This window comes from Oncorhynchus mykiss, chromosome 18 (genome assembly GCF_013265735.2).
Source record: "Oncorhynchus mykiss isolate Arlee chromosome 18, USDA_OmykA_1.1, whole genome shotgun sequence".
NCBI lineage: Eukaryota > Metazoa > Chordata > Actinopteri > Salmoniformes > Salmonidae > Oncorhynchus > Oncorhynchus mykiss.
Window position 1 is genome coordinate 4,943,631 of NC_048582.1, and position 15,884 is coordinate 4,959,514.

The 15,884-nt window shown below is 41.0% G+C and overlaps 3 protein-coding genes across 11 annotated transcripts in view; 1 reads left to right on the top strand and 2 right to left on the bottom strand.

The window, feature by feature from the left end:
- LOC110528894 (oocyte zinc finger protein XlCOF6-like) overlaps window positions 1-15,884 on the bottom strand; it is a 680,129-nt gene that overhangs the window by 131,568 nt on the left and 532,677 nt on the right. The gene's annotated exons all lie outside the window — the stretch shown is intronic.
- Window positions 1-15,884, top strand: part of LOC110495595 (zinc finger protein OZF-like) — a 147,679-nt gene that overhangs the window by 47,717 nt on the left and 84,078 nt on the right. The window lies entirely within an intron of this gene.
- The window catches only part of LOC110528886 (zinc finger protein 664-like), a 140,889-nt gene continuing 137,824 nt past the window's right edge, over window positions 12,820-15,884 (bottom strand). For 2 of the 5 annotated variants that reach the window (XM_036951248.1, XM_036951249.1), the window contains exon 5: window positions 12,821-14,234. In XM_036951248.1, coding sequence (XP_036807143.1) covers window positions 13,315-14,234 — 920 coding nt within the window. In that variant the 3' untranslated portion in view covers window positions 12,821-13,314. Of the gene's footprint in view, window positions 14,235-15,884 lie in introns of all 5 variants that reach the window. The other 3 variants (XM_036951245.1, XM_036951243.1, XM_036951246.1) reach the window with 3 other exon arrangements.

Sequence of the window (15,884 nt, forward strand, 5' to 3'; positions counted from 1 at the left end):
ACATGTCACTACACCTCTACACGTCACCATGGGGACAAGCCAATATGCCAGCCACCAGTATTCTCACTAATGCATATGTAATGGTTTAAAAACCTTAAACCTATTAAGTCATCTATGATTTTCATGGAGACTTCAAACGGATCTCCCAGGTATCTAAATGGATCCTACACATCACCATGGAGACTTCAAATGGATCTCCCTGGTATCTAGATGGATTCTACACATCACCATGGAGACTTCAAACGGATCTCCCAGGTATCTAGATGGATCCTACACATCACCATGGAGACTTCAAACGGATCTCCCAGGTATCTAAATGGATCCTACACATCACCATGGAGACTTCAAACGGATCTCCCAGGTATCTAGATGGATCCTACACATCACCATGGAGACTTCAAATGGATCTCCCAGGTATCTAGATGGATCCTACACATCACCATGGAGACTTCAAACGGATCTCCCAGGTATCTAAATGGATCCAAAAAACAGTCAGAAGTAGGCTTGGATTTACTCCACAACCACTTCTCTATTTTCCCCTTTTATTCCTTCTCTCTCGTCTCCACTCGACACGCCATCAAACAACACATCCCCTCCGCCATCTTCTAGCCTTCCTCAGTCTACCTCCTCTCCGTCTTTCTCCCAATGAATGGCCTGATGTCTCCCTGTCTCTGTGGACGCAAGGCCGAACACGCATCGCACACTGCATGCCTCTTTCCCTCCAGGCAAAAAAAAAAGGTTTCAAATTCTCGCTGAAGTTTCTAGCCACAAGGATACCTACTGTTTGTGTGGAAGTATGTGCGTAGGATACCTACTGTTTGTGTGGAAGTATGTGCGTAGGATACCTACTGTTTGTGTGGAAGTATGTGCGTAGGATACCTACTGTTTCTGTGGAAGTATGTGAGTAGGATACCTACTGTTTCTGTGGAAGTATGTGAGTAGGATACCTACTGTTTCTGTGGAAGTATGTGAGTAGGATACCTACTGTTTGTGTGGAAGTATGTGAGTAGGATACCTACTGTTTGTGTGGAAGTATGTGAGTAGGATACCTACTGTTTCTGTGGAAGTATGTGAGTAGGATACAGTGCCTTGCGAAAGTATTCGGCCCCCTTGAACTTTGCGACCTTTTGCCACATTTCAGGCTTCAAACATAAAGATATAAAACTGTATTTTTTTGTGAAGAATCAACAACAAGTGGGACACAATCATGAAGTGGAACGACATTTATTGGATATTTCAAACTTTTTTAACAAATCAAAAACTGAAAAATTGGGTGTGCAAAATTATTCAGCCCCCTTAAGTTAATACTTTATAGCGCCACCTTTTGCTGCGATTACAGCTGTAAGTCGCTTGGGGTATGTCTCTCTCTTTTTCCCATTCCTCCTTGCAAAACAGCTTGAGCTCAGTGAGGTTGGATGGAGAGCATTTGTGAACAGCAGTTTTCAGTTCTTTCCACAGATTCTCGATTGGATTCAGGTCTGGACTTTGACTTGGCCATTCTAACACCTGGATATGTTTATTATTGAACCATTCCATTGTAGATTTTGCTTTATGTTTTGGATCATTGTCTTGTTGGAAGACAAATCTCCGTCCCAGTCTCAGGTCTTTTGCAGACTCCATCAGGTTTTCTTCCAGAATGGTCCTGTATTTGGCTCCATCCATCTTCCCATCAATTTTAACCATCTTCCCTGTCCCTGCTGAAGAAAAGCAGGCCCAAACCATGATGCTGCCACCACCATGTTTGACAGTGGGGATGGTGTGTTCAGCTGTGTTGCTTTTACGCCAAACATAACGTTTTGCATTGTTGCCAAAAAGTTCAATTTTGGTTTCATCTGACTAGAGCACCTTCTTCCACATGTTTGGTGTGTCTCCCAGGTGGCTTGTGGCAAACTTTAAACGACACTTTTTATGGATATCTTTAAGAAATGGCTTTCTTCTTGCAACTCTTCCATAAAGGTCAGATTTGTGCAATATACAACTGATTGTTGTCCTATGGACAGAGTCTCCCACCTCAGCTGTAGATCTCTGCAGTTCATCCAGAGTGATCATGGGCCTCTTGGCTGCATCTCTGATCAGTCTTCTCCTTGTATGAGCTGAAAGTTTAGAGGGATGGCCAGGTCTTGGTAGATTTGCAGTGGTCTGATACTCCTTCCATTTCAATATTATCGCTTGCACAGTGCTCCTTGGGATGTTTAAAGCTTGGGAAATATTTTTGTATCCAAATCCGGCTTTAAACTTCTTCACAACAGTATCTCGGACCTGCCTGGTGTGTTCCTTGTTCTTCATGATGCTCTCTGCGCTTTTAACGGACCTCTGAGACTATCACAGTGCAGGTGCATTTATACGGAGACTTGATTACACACAGTTGGATTGTATTTATCATCATTAGTCATTTAGGTCAACATTGGATCATTCAGAGATCCTCACTGAACTTCTGGAGAGAGTTTGCTGCACTGAAAGTAAAGGGGCTGAATAATTTTGCACACCCAATTTTTCAGTTTTTGATTTGTTAAAAAAGTTTGAAATATCCAATAAATGTCGTTCCACTTCATGATTGTGTCCCACTTGTTGTTGATTCTTCACAAAAAATACAGTTTTATATCTTTATGTTTGAAGCCTGAAATGTGTCAAAAGGTCGCAAAGTTCAAGGGGGCCAAATACTTTCGCAAGGCACTGTACCTACTGTTTGTGTGGAAGTATGTGCGATACAATGGATGTCTTTGTATAATGGACTTCAGAACGTTCTCTGAATAAACTGTACTATCTTGTTGCATAAACTGAGTCTTTGACTAATTATTATTAAACCCAAGGTCTTACAGATCTCGGGAATTGGTCCCTTTTTTGGGGTGGAGGGCTAATTGTCACCCCCCACTTTTCTCCCCAATTTCGTGATTACGATCTTGTCTCCCCAGCGGGCTCTGGAGAGGCAAAGGTCGAGTCATGTGTCCTCCGAAACATGATCCGCCAAGCCGCGCTTCTTAACATCCTCTCACTTAACCCGGAAGCCAGCTGCACCAATGTGTCTGAGAAACACAGTTCAACTGACGACCGAAGTCAGCCTGCAGGCGCCCGGCCTGCCACTAGTCGCTAGAGCTCGATGAGGCAAGTAAAGCCCACCCGGCCAAACCCTCCCGTAACCCGGACGACGCTGGGCCAATTGTGCGCCGCACTACGGGACTCCCTGTCACAGCTCGATCGAACCCCAGGCTGTAGTGACGCTGCAACACTACAGTGCCGTAGACCTCTGCGCCACTCAGAAGGCCCTTGTTTGACCCTTTTTTTTGTGCCTTCCTCTGAAACCGCCTGGTGTCGAGTTCCTGGATGGCAGGGACATCGGCACCAGTGATGTACTGGGCCCTACGCACTAAAATTTGAGCGATCTGAGGGCCCATGCCAAAAATGTTCAGCCTCCTCATGGGGAAAAGTCGTTGTCGTGCCCTCTTCACGACTGTTGGTGTGTTTGGCCGATGATAGGTCCTTAGTGACGTGGACATGGAGGAATTTGATGCTCTCGACCCGCTCCACTATGTCCCTGTAAAATGTTCAGCCCTCCGTTTCCTTTGGTCCTCGATAAGCTCCTTATGAACATCATTCTTACGTAGGTGTTCCTTTTATCCAGATGCGAAAGGGCAGTGTTGAGTGCAATAGAGATTCCCCTGTTGGGGCAGTAGACAAGTTGGAGGGGTTCAGGGTTTCTGGGATGATGGTGTGAGCCATGACCAGCGTTTGAAAGCATTTTATGCCTACAGATGTGAGTGCTACGGGGCGATAGTCATTTAGACAGGTTATCTTGGTGTTCATGGGCACAGGGACTATGGTGGTTTGCTTGAAACATGTAAGTACACAGACTGGGTCAGGAAGAGGTTGAAAATGTCACTGAAGACACTTGCCAGCTGGTCAGCACATGTTCTGAGTACGGTCATAGTAATCCGTCTGGCCCAGTGGCCTCGTGAATGTTAAAACAGGTTAAGGTCTTACTATTTAAAGTCTACGGAGAGCGTGATCATATAGTTGTCCTGAACAGCTGGAGCTTTCACGCATGGTTCAGTGTTGCCTACCTCGAAGGTCGGTATGGTTTAAAAAAAATACAAATTAAACATTAAATTAAATAAATAATGACTGACAACAATAATTGTAGAGCTTTTTAATGGAAATTCCAAAATAGTGAACATTAAATTGCCAAAACATTGAAAATATTCCATTGTGTATGTCAGGTCCACATTCGGTAGACATTAATAGAAAAGTAGTAAATTACTATGAAATAATAAAATAGACAGTAGTGTATATTAAACTGAATAAAAATCTAAACGCAACATATGGGGGCGAAAGGTAGCCTAGTGGTTAGAGCGTTGGACTAGTAACCGAAATGTTGCCAGATCGAATCCCCGAGCTGACAAGGTAAAAAAAATATTTCGTTATGCCCCTGAACAAGGCAGTTAACCCACTGTTCCTAGGCCGTCATTGAAAATTAGAATTTGTTCTTAACTGACTTGCCTAGTTAAATAAAGGTAAAATAAATCTAAAGTGTTGGTCCCATGTTTCATGAGCTGAAATAAAAGATCCCAGAAATGTTCCATATGCACAAAAAGTTTATTTCTCTCAAATGTTGTACAAAAAATGTGCTTACAGCCCTGTTAGTGAGCATTTCTCCTTTGCCAAGATAATCAATTTCCCTGACAGGTGTGGCATATCAAGACGCTGATTAAACAGCATGATCATTAACCAGGTGTACTTTGTGCTGGGGACAACAAAAGGCCGCTCTAAAATGTGACATTTTGTCACACAACCCAATGCTACAAATGTCTACAGGTTTTGAGCGTTCTCTACCATAAGCAGCCAAATTTGGCAGTGTGTTCAACTGGCCCAATACAGGGCCTCCACATCCGGCTTCTTCAACCAACGGGATCGTCTGAGACCATCCACCCGGACAGCTGATGAAAGTGAGGAATACTTCTGTCTGTACTAAAGCCCTTTTTGTGGGAACAACTCATTCTGATTTTGCTGGGCCTGGCTCCTCAGTGGTTGTTCCCTCCCAGGCCCACCCATGTCTGCACCCCTGCCGAGTCATGTGACATTCATTTGATTTGGCCCTAATGAATTTATTTCCTTATACGAACTGTAACTCAGTAAAATTGTTGCATGTTGCATTTATATTTTTATTCAGTGTACTGTGGTGAAATCAGAATTGGCGAAGTAACGTAGACAAATGAAGATGACTTATCTGCAGAATATGCTTAAACTGTTAACTCTTGTTATTAGAATGTCTCCTTTGGGAGTCTGGTGTTGGCAACTGCTCTTCCTCCCTCATCTGGGCCCCAGTCACCTGAGGTCAGGCTTGTCTATCACATGTCCCTGTTGCTATGCAGAATATCAGAAAGAGAACATGGAAAATGAGGTCAGAAGGAAACATTGTTTCCATATGTGAATGTGTCTTTACCTATTGCAAACCATGTGAAGGGATGAGTAATGGGAACCAATCACTTGTCTCCACAATGTCTGTGCATCAGTCACACCCTCCTAGCAAGGTGGAAACTAAGTAACAACAAGTGTCTGTCCGTCAGTCACACCCTCCTAGCAAGGTGGAAACTAAGTAACAAGTGTCTGTGCGTCAGTCACACCCTCCTAGCAAGGTGGAAACTAAGTAACAACAAGTGTCTGTGTGTCAGTCACACCCTCCTAGCAAGGTGGAACTAAGTAACAACAAGTGTCTGTGCGTCAGTCACACCCTCCTAGCAAGGTGGAACTAAGTAACAAGTGTCTGTGCGTCAGTCACACCCTCCTAGCAAGGTGGAAATTAAGTAACAAGTGTCTGTGTGTCAGTCACACCCTCCTAGCAAGGTGGAAACTAAGTGACCATAAGTGTCTGTGCGTCAGTCACACCCTCCTAGCAAGGTGGAAACTAAGTAACAAGTGTCTGTGCGTCAGTCACACCCTCCTAGCAAGGTGGAAACTAAGTAACAACAAGTGTCTGTGCGTCAGTCACACCCTCCTAGCAAGGTGGAAATTAAGTAACAAGTGTCTGTGCGTCAGTCACACCCTCCTAACAAGGTGGAAACTAAGTAACATCAAGTGTCCTTTTAAGTTCTTAGTACTGAACAAAACAACAAGTTCCTTGTATTTGGGGCCTAAGGTCTGGCACAGGATGTGTGGGGTTAGTGTCTGGAACCATTGTACATCATCTCGGAGGTTGCACCTATCCTGACCTATCCTGAGATAGTAGATAACCCAGTGGCTCACTCCACTCAGTGAGAACTCACTCTGTCCATTTGTGTTTGATTATTCATAAATGAATAAAGATTTAGTTTAAGTATAACTCTGACTTGTGTAATAAGTTTCTCTCATTTTATAGTATTTAAAATATCTACCACAATACTTAGTTCCTATTTGATTACTTGATAAAAAAAAAAGATTCCTTAAAGTCCTCTAACGTAACGTAGCAGACGTAAAAGTATCCATCTAGAGATCACACGTACCACATATTGTAGTTCCTGACTTGATTTCACTCGTTAAAGATTTGATTTATCTCTAGAGAAATGGCCGTTGGGCTCAGAGAAAACAAAAAGGGACTAAATCGAATTCAAGCATTTGAAACGACGTCAGTCAATTAGTTGTTTTAATAACCCCCCAAAAATTGGAAATGTTGGTTAATCGCTAAATAATACAGTGAAGACAAGGTTATTCAGGAAAATAGTACATAGTGCTGCCTAAAACATACTGCAACCTTGTACTAAATGGTTTTTGAGTCGTTTATTAATTTATGTCAATTTAAGTGCACTTGCATTGTGTAATTTAAAGTGTGCATGTGTCTGTGATTGAATTAATATTTTACCTTCAATGTTTAGCTGCCTGATCTGTTGAAATTAGATAATTGTACAATAAAAAAATATAATATATTTTTAGACTCAAAGAAAGTTCCAGAACTGTCAAGACAATAACTTCTTGTTCCAACTTCCCACTGTGCATGAAAAGTTGCAGTAGACCTGTTTCATGAGGAACTGTTTCAATGAGAAGGTAGATGTTATTTCATGCTACTGAGACTTATATGGTTTGACACCAGTATTGTCAGCAAAAAAGGGGCATGGCTTCACAACGTGTTCAGATTTCAAGAAAATTGGGTAAAATATGCAGCCGAAGTCCAATGAGAGAGAATACAAATTCATTTCTTTAACTAATTATAACAAATGTTAAGAAAATGTTGAGCAATGTAATTAAGTAATGACTTTTCAAATAAGTTACGTTACACGTTAAGTTGGCTGACAATTTGTTAGCTACGCTATCCTTAGGAACGGCATAGCATTACAGCAGTATGTACTGGTATGTTAGCTACGCTATCCTTAGGAACGGCATAGCATTACAGCAGTATGTACTGGTATGTTAGCTACGCTATCCTTAGGAACGGCATAGCATTACAGCAGTATGTACTGGTATGTTAGCTACGCTATCCTTAGGAACTGCATAGCATTACAGCAGTATGTACTGGTATGTTAGCTACGCTATCCTTAGGAACGGCATAGCATTACAGCAGTATGTACTGGTATGTTAGCTACGCTATCCTTAGGAACTGCATAGCATTACAGCAGTATGTACTGGTATGTTAGCTACGCTATCCTTAGGAACTGCATAGCATTACAGCAGTATGTACTGGTATGTTAGCTACGCTATCCTTAGGAACTGCATAGCATTACAGCAGTATGTACTGGTATGTTAGCTACGCTATCCTTAGGAACTGCATAGCATTACAACAGTATGTACTGGTATGTTAGCTACGCTATCCTTAGGAACTGCATAGCATTACAGCAGTATGTACTGGTATGTTAGCTACGCTATCCTTAGGAACTGCATAGCATTACAGCAGTATGTACTGGTATGTTAGCTACGCTATCCTTAGGAACTGCATAGCATTACAGCAGTATGTACTGGTATGTTAGCTACGCTATCCTTAGGAACTGCATAGCATTACAGCAGTATGTACTGGTATGTTAGCTACGCTATCCTTAGGAACTGCATCGCATTACAGCAGTATGTACTGGTATGTTAGCTACGCTATCCTTAGGAACTGCATAGCATTACAACAGTATGTACTGGTATGTTAGCTACGCTATCCTTAGGAACTGCATAGCATTACAGCAGTATGTACTGGTATGTTAGCTACGCTATCCTTAGGAACTGCATAGCATTACAGCAGCAGTATGTACTGGTATGTTAGCTAACGTTAGTTGGATACTAATAACGTTACATGGAACTTGCCAGGCAGTATATTAACTATCTGGTATCTAACTAACCAACATTTTATTGACTTGATTATTCACATCACTCTATACTGTAGTCATTGTGCGTTTCAATAGACATTGTTAATTCTGGCTATCTACTCTGATTTCAGAACACTCTTGTGCAGAATGACTGATGAATTTACGAACGCTCAACACCCGTTGAATATAGCCGGCGTCAGTAAACGTCGGCAAAAGAAAGCCTAATAAATTATTGCTAGCGGTCACCAACGCTCTGGATTACATGAAAACAGTCTAACCAGTTCTGCTATGGCAAGTAAAATGGTCAGTGAGGTGTTCTCTCATTTGTGTCTGGAAGTAGCTAGCAAACGTTAGCCAGTTAGCTTGGGTGCTTGACTGCCGTTGAACGCTCGGATCAACCCTCCTCCTCGGCCACAGCGTCCAGTGTGGCTCTGAACGCTCCGAGGGCGATTCGAACTGAAAATCTGACAGCGCTCTGAATTTACGAAAGCCCAAGTGCACTCTGGCACTCCAGATTGAATTTACGAACACACACCCGAAATCTTAAAATGTTTAGCTAGTCATTTGATATGCTAAAAAGCTAGCAAGAGGTTGCATAGCAACAGCATCTGGAAGACAGGTAAAGCTCTCGTATGCTCAACTGAAACGATACCGTTCGTTTACAGTATACTAAAATTAACTCTAGTTTGTAGTATGTAGTATGTTAGTATGGGTATTCGAACACAGCTATAGTCTGCCAGTTGAGGGTGTTACTGCTTCCCTCTCAGCCTGGTCTGACTCTGTGTCTGTTTGGGAGAGTTTCTCTACAGTTTTACTGTTTTTACTTGTTTTTACTCAGGAACCCAGTGTCTCAGTTGCTATGGTGCCCTGAGGACAAACATTCCATCAATACAACCAAAACAAAAATATATATATTTTTTTAGCTACAAGACCCCCCCCCCCCCCACACACACACACACACCTCTGATTCAGAGGGTTTGGGTTAAATGTGGAAGACACATTTTGGTTAAATGCATTTCCCTTTCCCCACACCAGAGTTCTACAAGACTATTTACATAATGAACTGGACATTTCAACAGTTTGACCCTCAATATAGTCTTGGGCATTTACTGAGCTGTAACAATGGACCATGGAAAAGGTCTGTTGAAATGAATACTGTAGTGGTGTGAGGAAGGTAACACAAGGTTCCATTCCCCAATAGTAACTATTGAGAGAAACAGATGAGTGAATAATAGAGCCTGTAATTGTCAATGTAACACCTGACCACATACCTATAATGTAACATGATGAACCTTAGGTTTTCAGATGTATGAATGGTTTTTGTTTAAAACCTCCCCGTGGGTGGATTCATTAAGCCGATTCTGTTGGAAAACATTGTGTCTGTTGGAAAACGTCTTGGATCATAAACCCTTTACTACAAATTGAAAAAGTTTTGCAAGGACAAAGAGAGTTTCTATTGGACAAATTCAGGTAGGTCCCTCCCAATTTCGCTCCATTTGCTCTGTTTGCTTTTTAAATGGTAAACGGTTACCGTTGCAAGGCGTAATGAATACACCCCAGTTCTTAGTTGTAGTGCCTTTCACCTCTTTGAACCCACCCTTCCAGTGGGATAAAGATTATACATTTTTGTAAGTAGGGCTGAACGGTATACCGTATTTTACGACGTACTGGTATTGTTGCACGGACCCGTTTGAGTTTTTACTTTTCCTATAACAGTATGTTAATGTTTGATTTGTTACATGGGATACGTCCGGTGTAACATCCATTTAAAAAAAATCATACTTCGCTTCTTGAGCCATCTCTCTCTCTTCATGCCGCTTTCCACGCAGACCTAGCCCCGCCCACTGTCACCCGAGGAGGCATTTGTTGTTCCTCGACCATGAGACACTTATGTTCCGTCTGCAGGGTCAATGCAGCACATGCAACAATGTTGATGACAACGATGCTGTTTTCTCTTTACTTCTTAATATAAACCACTAGCGTTCTAAAATTACACTGCTAGCTGGGCCTAAATACTGTTAGCCGCTAATGCTAATCGCTAGCTAGCAATCTAATAAATGTACTGAGTCAGAGCAAACGTAATTAGCTATGCAGCCTGATAATACCAGTGATGCTGTAGACCTGAATCAGCATGTTGTTTGGGAAACAGTATCTTCAAAACCAAAGAAGGAATATATGAAGCAAGAATGTTAGCTACATGAAGTAGCTAAGAGAAAACACTGGTTCCTACTCTGTCACAATAACTGCTCCCTGGCATTTTAATTTGTTGTCATTATTATATTTTAACTATAGAATTATAATAATCGCTAACACTACTTTACACCCAGCGTCATAACACTTTATGACAGTCATAACCATGTTATAATGTCAACAGCTGATAGAACGTGTTATAACACAGTCATAACCATGTCATAATGTCAACAGCTGATAGAACGTGTTATAACACAGTCATAACCATGTCATGTCAACAGCTGATAGAACGTGTTATAACAGTCATAACCATGTCATAATGTCAACAGCTGATAGAACGTGTTATAACACTGTCAATAACAGCTAATATAACTTGTCATAACACTGTCATGACCTGTTTAGACATATTGCATTATTTTATGACTGGTTATGACATAAGTGTCAAAATCCACAAAACCAGCCACACATGGCAAAACATTCCATTACACCATAGCCTGTGTGTCAACAGTATGTTTGTTATGTATCATTTTTTTAATTGAACATGTTAAATTGTCATTGTAATTGCGCACACATTGTCAGACATGGACCTACCCCAATGCTCTGTTGTTGATGACTGGGATGAATGCAGCAGCACATTTCCGGTGAGAGACATGGACCTACCCCAATGCTCTGTTGTTGATGACTGGGATGAATGCAGCAGCACATTTCAGGTGAGAGACATGGACCTACCCCAATGCTCTGTTGTTGATGACTGGGATGAATGCAGCAGCACATTTCAGGTGAGAGACATGGACCTACCCCAATGCTCTGTTGTTGATGACTGGGATGAATGCAGCAGCACATTTCAGGTGAGAGACATGGACCTACCCCAATGCTCTGTTGTTGATGACTGGGATGAATGCAGCAGCACATTTCAGGTGAGAGACATGGACCTACCCCAATGCTCTGTTGTTGATGACTGGGATGAATGCAGCAGCACATTTCAGGTGAGAGACATGGCCCTATGTAATTATACAAAAGAGAAGAAGAGTTTGACCAGCAAAAATGTACAAACTTTATTTATTGGTAGATCGATTCAGTTCAATGCATTCATCTAAAACACTTTTCTCATCAATGACAATTTAATAAATATATGAAGTCATTTCTAAGATTGTGTATCGTTAAATAATTGTTTAGTATTAAAAACGGATCATCACACCATCTGATATATGTTGTGTCTACCAGCTCATTCCCACAGAAACTGCAGAGGGAAGCAGTGCCATCCAGTCAACCATCAGACTACATTGTTTTAGTAATGGCCACTGATATGGAAAATCTAGTTAATCAATATGAGTTGAACTGTAATTTGTCTAACTGATATCTATATATCAGTTTGAATAAATAACAATTCTGACTGTCTGGACATATTTCCACAGCTTTGTGAAGTCCATACAACTGCTTGCTGATTGGCTATTGGGGCAAGTGTCATTGTTCTGTGGGCCTAACCCACCCAACCAGTGTAAATACAATGGGACGCAGTTGATGGCCCATCAGCAGCCTGTTAAATATGCTAAATTGAGAGCCTATTCGAGGGTTTTGTGCCTGGGGAACCAGTCATGTATGCTGTTAACCAAAACTTTTATCCCAGTATGCCTTGCTCATTTACCACTCACCGGACAGTTTATTAGTTACACCAATTTTGCCTGCAGAACAGCCCGAATTCTTCGGGACATGGATCCACAGGGATGTTGGTCCATGCTGATGTGAAAGCATCAGGCAGTATTTTTTATTTAACCTTTATTTAACCAGGTAGGCCAGTTGAGAACAAGTTCTCATTTACAACTGCGAACTGGCCAAGATAAAGCAAAGCAGTTCGACACATACAACGACACAGAGTTACACATGGAGTAAAACAAACATACAGTCAATAATACAGTAGAAACAAGTCTATATACGATGTGAGCAAATGAGGTGAGAAAGGGAGGTAAAAGGCAAAAAAAGGCCATGGTGGCAAAGTAAATACAATATAGCAAGTAAAACACTGGAATGGTAGATTTGCAGTGGAATAATGTGCAAAGTAGAGAGAAATAATGGGGTGCAAAGGAGCAAAATAAATAAATACAGTAGGGAAAGAGGTAGTTTGGGCTAAATTATACATGGGCTATGTACAGGTGCAGTAATATGTGAGCTGCTCTGACAGCTGGTGCTTAAAGCTAGTGAGGGAGATAAGTGTTTCCAGTTTCAGAGATTTTTGTAGTTCGTTCCAGTCATTGGCAGCAGAGAACTGTAAGGAGTGGCGGCCAAAGGAAGAATTGGTTTTGTGGGTGACCAGAGAGATATACAGTGGGGAGAACAAGTACTTGATAACCTGCAAAATCGGCAGTGTTTCCTACTTACAAAGCATGTAGAGGTCTGTAATTTTTATCATAGGTTCACTTCAACTGTGAGACGGAATCTAAAACAAAAATCCAGAAAATCACATTGTATGATTTTTTTAAGTCTGTAGCAGGCAGCAACGGTGAGAGATTTGTTTTTAGAGAGGTGGATTTTAAAAGTAGAAGTTCAAATTGTTTGGGTACAGACCTGGATAGTTGGACAGAACTCTGCAGACTATCTTTGCAGTAGATTGCAACACCGCCCTCTTTGGCCTTTCTATCTTGTCTGAAAATGTTGTATGTTGTAAAAGGTTGAAAATGTATGTCCTTCATAGATATTATACACATTTTTTACATAAAGTTTTTTTTGATCTATCAGTACATTGGAGCTGAGCCATATTATTTGCTGTAATATTAGATCTGCCTTATCTGGAGGATGACATTGTAGCTGTAAGACTTCATTTAAAAAGGAGGATACTTTAAGCAGGGGTCCATTGTCAATCCACCCAAAATGTACGGTTTTATTCTGAAAAAGGCTTCTCTATTGTGTGTATCCGTTGGTGTGATTTTAAGCTGCCCTGTCGAGAGAAACACTTTCCACAGTCAGAGCAGGAGTAAGGCTTCTCGCCTGTATGTATAGGTTGGTGTGATTTTAAGCTGCTCTGTAGAGAGAAATTCTTCCCACAGTCAGAGCAGAAGTAAGGCTTCTGTCCTGTATGTATTAGCTGGTGACAGTTTAAGGTATTCAATCGGGAAAAACTCCTTCCACAGTCAGAGCAGGAGTAAGGCTTCTCTCCTGTGTGTGTTCTCTGATGAACGTTTATTGCAGATGATGTTGTGAAGCACTTCCCACAGTCAGAGCAGGAGTACGGCTTCTCTCCTGTATGTGTACGCTGGTGTGATTTTAAGCTGCTCTGTTGAGAGAAACTCTTTCCACAGTCAGAGCAGAAGTAAGGCTTCTCTCCTGTATGTATACGTTGGTGTGCATTTAAATGGACCAGTTGAGAAAATGTCTTCCCACAGTCAGAGCAGGAATATGGCTTTTCTCCTGTATGTATACGTTTGTGTGTTTTTAAGGTATCCAATCCTGAGAAACTGACCCCACAGTCAGAGCAGGAGTAAGGCTTCTCTCCTTTATGTATACGTTGGTGTGTTTTTAAATTGCTCTGTTGAGAGAAACTTTTTCCACATTCCGAGCAGGAGTAAGGCGTCTTTCCTGTGTGTGTTCTCTGATGAACTGTCAGAGACCTTGATGTTTTGAAGCTTTTTCCACAGTCGGAACAGGAATACAGACTCTCTCCTGTGTGTATTTTTAGGTGCATTTCTAGCTTTGATAGAATTGGGAAAATCTCCTCACAATGTGGGCAGTGGTGAGACCTCTTAGCTCTGTGATCTTCCTGCTGTTGCTCTCTGGATGTAGAGAATGTCTCAACATGGTCTCCTGTGTGAACAACATCAGAAGAACCAGTCAGTTGAAGAGATATACATATGACTTCATATCAGTAGGCTGTACCATACAAAAAATGAATAAAACTAATTCTAAAAGTGGATAAGAGTTGAAGGCAAAAAGGGGTAAAAGGAGTGAAAATTAGGAGCCATATCATCCTCCACTCACTATCACAAGGGTTAGAAACTACAGACTCATTTCATATCATCCTCCACTCACTATCACAAGGGTTAGTAACTACACAGACTCATTTCATATCATCCTCCACTCACTATCACAAGTTAGCAACCACCAGGGTTGGGGTCAATTCCATTTCTATTCAAGTTAATTCAGAATGCAAACCAAATTCCAATTCGAAATGTTTCTCTCAAAGGATTGATGATAACTGTCATTTCAGTGTTCAATTAATTGGAATTGCATTTTTTCTAAATGCTGACAATACTGGTATCAAACCATACAAGACTCAGTGGCATGAAATAACATTACTTTCTTATTTAAACAGTTCATCATGAAACAGTTCTACAGTAACTTTTCATACAAAGTGGAGAAGTTGGAATGAATAACAAGCTTTGTTGTGCAGTCTGGAGTTTCTCAGGGATGTGTGATGTCAGAGTTACAGACTTCAACCTATCAATAGACTGGGTCATAACTTATGGAGGTCTAATTTATGAAGATAACTTATAGATAGAACCTGCTGTTACCATGATTAACAGATGTCCCAATCTTCTCCTCCTCTTCTTCATCTTTAATGTTGACATTCAGCTCCAGTGTTTGACTGCAGTCTTCCAGCTTCACTGATGCCATCTCTGGATCCTGCAGAGCAAACTGGGCTCCACTGTCACTATCAGTACCCAGTGACTGTAGGTTTCTACTCAGTGTGGAAGGAGAGAGGCAGGTTGGGTTTGTCCTCACTGTTGATGTTAACGGCCTCAGACTTAATCTGAGTCAGCCAGTAGTAATAAAGAGAAACGGACACAAAAGTTATTTTCTTGACAGTTCTGGCACTTTCTTTATTCTCTAAATATATATTAAATTGTTCTTGTTCAATTATCGCATTTCAACAGATCAGGTAGCTAAACATTGAAAACAAAACATGAATTCAGATTAGACTCACATACTTTAAATTACACAACGTAAGTGCACTTAACCTATAGATTTCCTAAATTAATATAAATCACTAAAACCATTTAGTACAAGGTTGCAGTATGTTTTAGGCAGCACTATGTACTATTTTCCTGAATAACCTGGTCTTCACTGTATCATTTCAATCAAAAACCAATGGTTAGTGGTGGAAAAAAGAACTAAATTGTTATATTTGAGTAAAAGTACATCAAATTCCTTTTATTAATATGTAACTTTTTAGGCAACCCGACCAAATGCACATAGAAATGCACATAGAAATGTGAGTTATCGATCTGTCAGTCTCATTGAAAGCAAGTCTAAGAAGCGGTAGATCTGTTCTGTGTGTGATATTTCTATGCTTCCCCTTCCTAAGTTTAGTTGTCGTCTTTTACTTTTGTACACCTGAGTAGAGGATAACTACAGCGCATTCGGAAAGTATTCAAACATCCTTGACTTTTTCCACATTGTTACGTTACAACCTCATTCTAAAATGGATGACATTCAAATGTTTTACTCATCAAT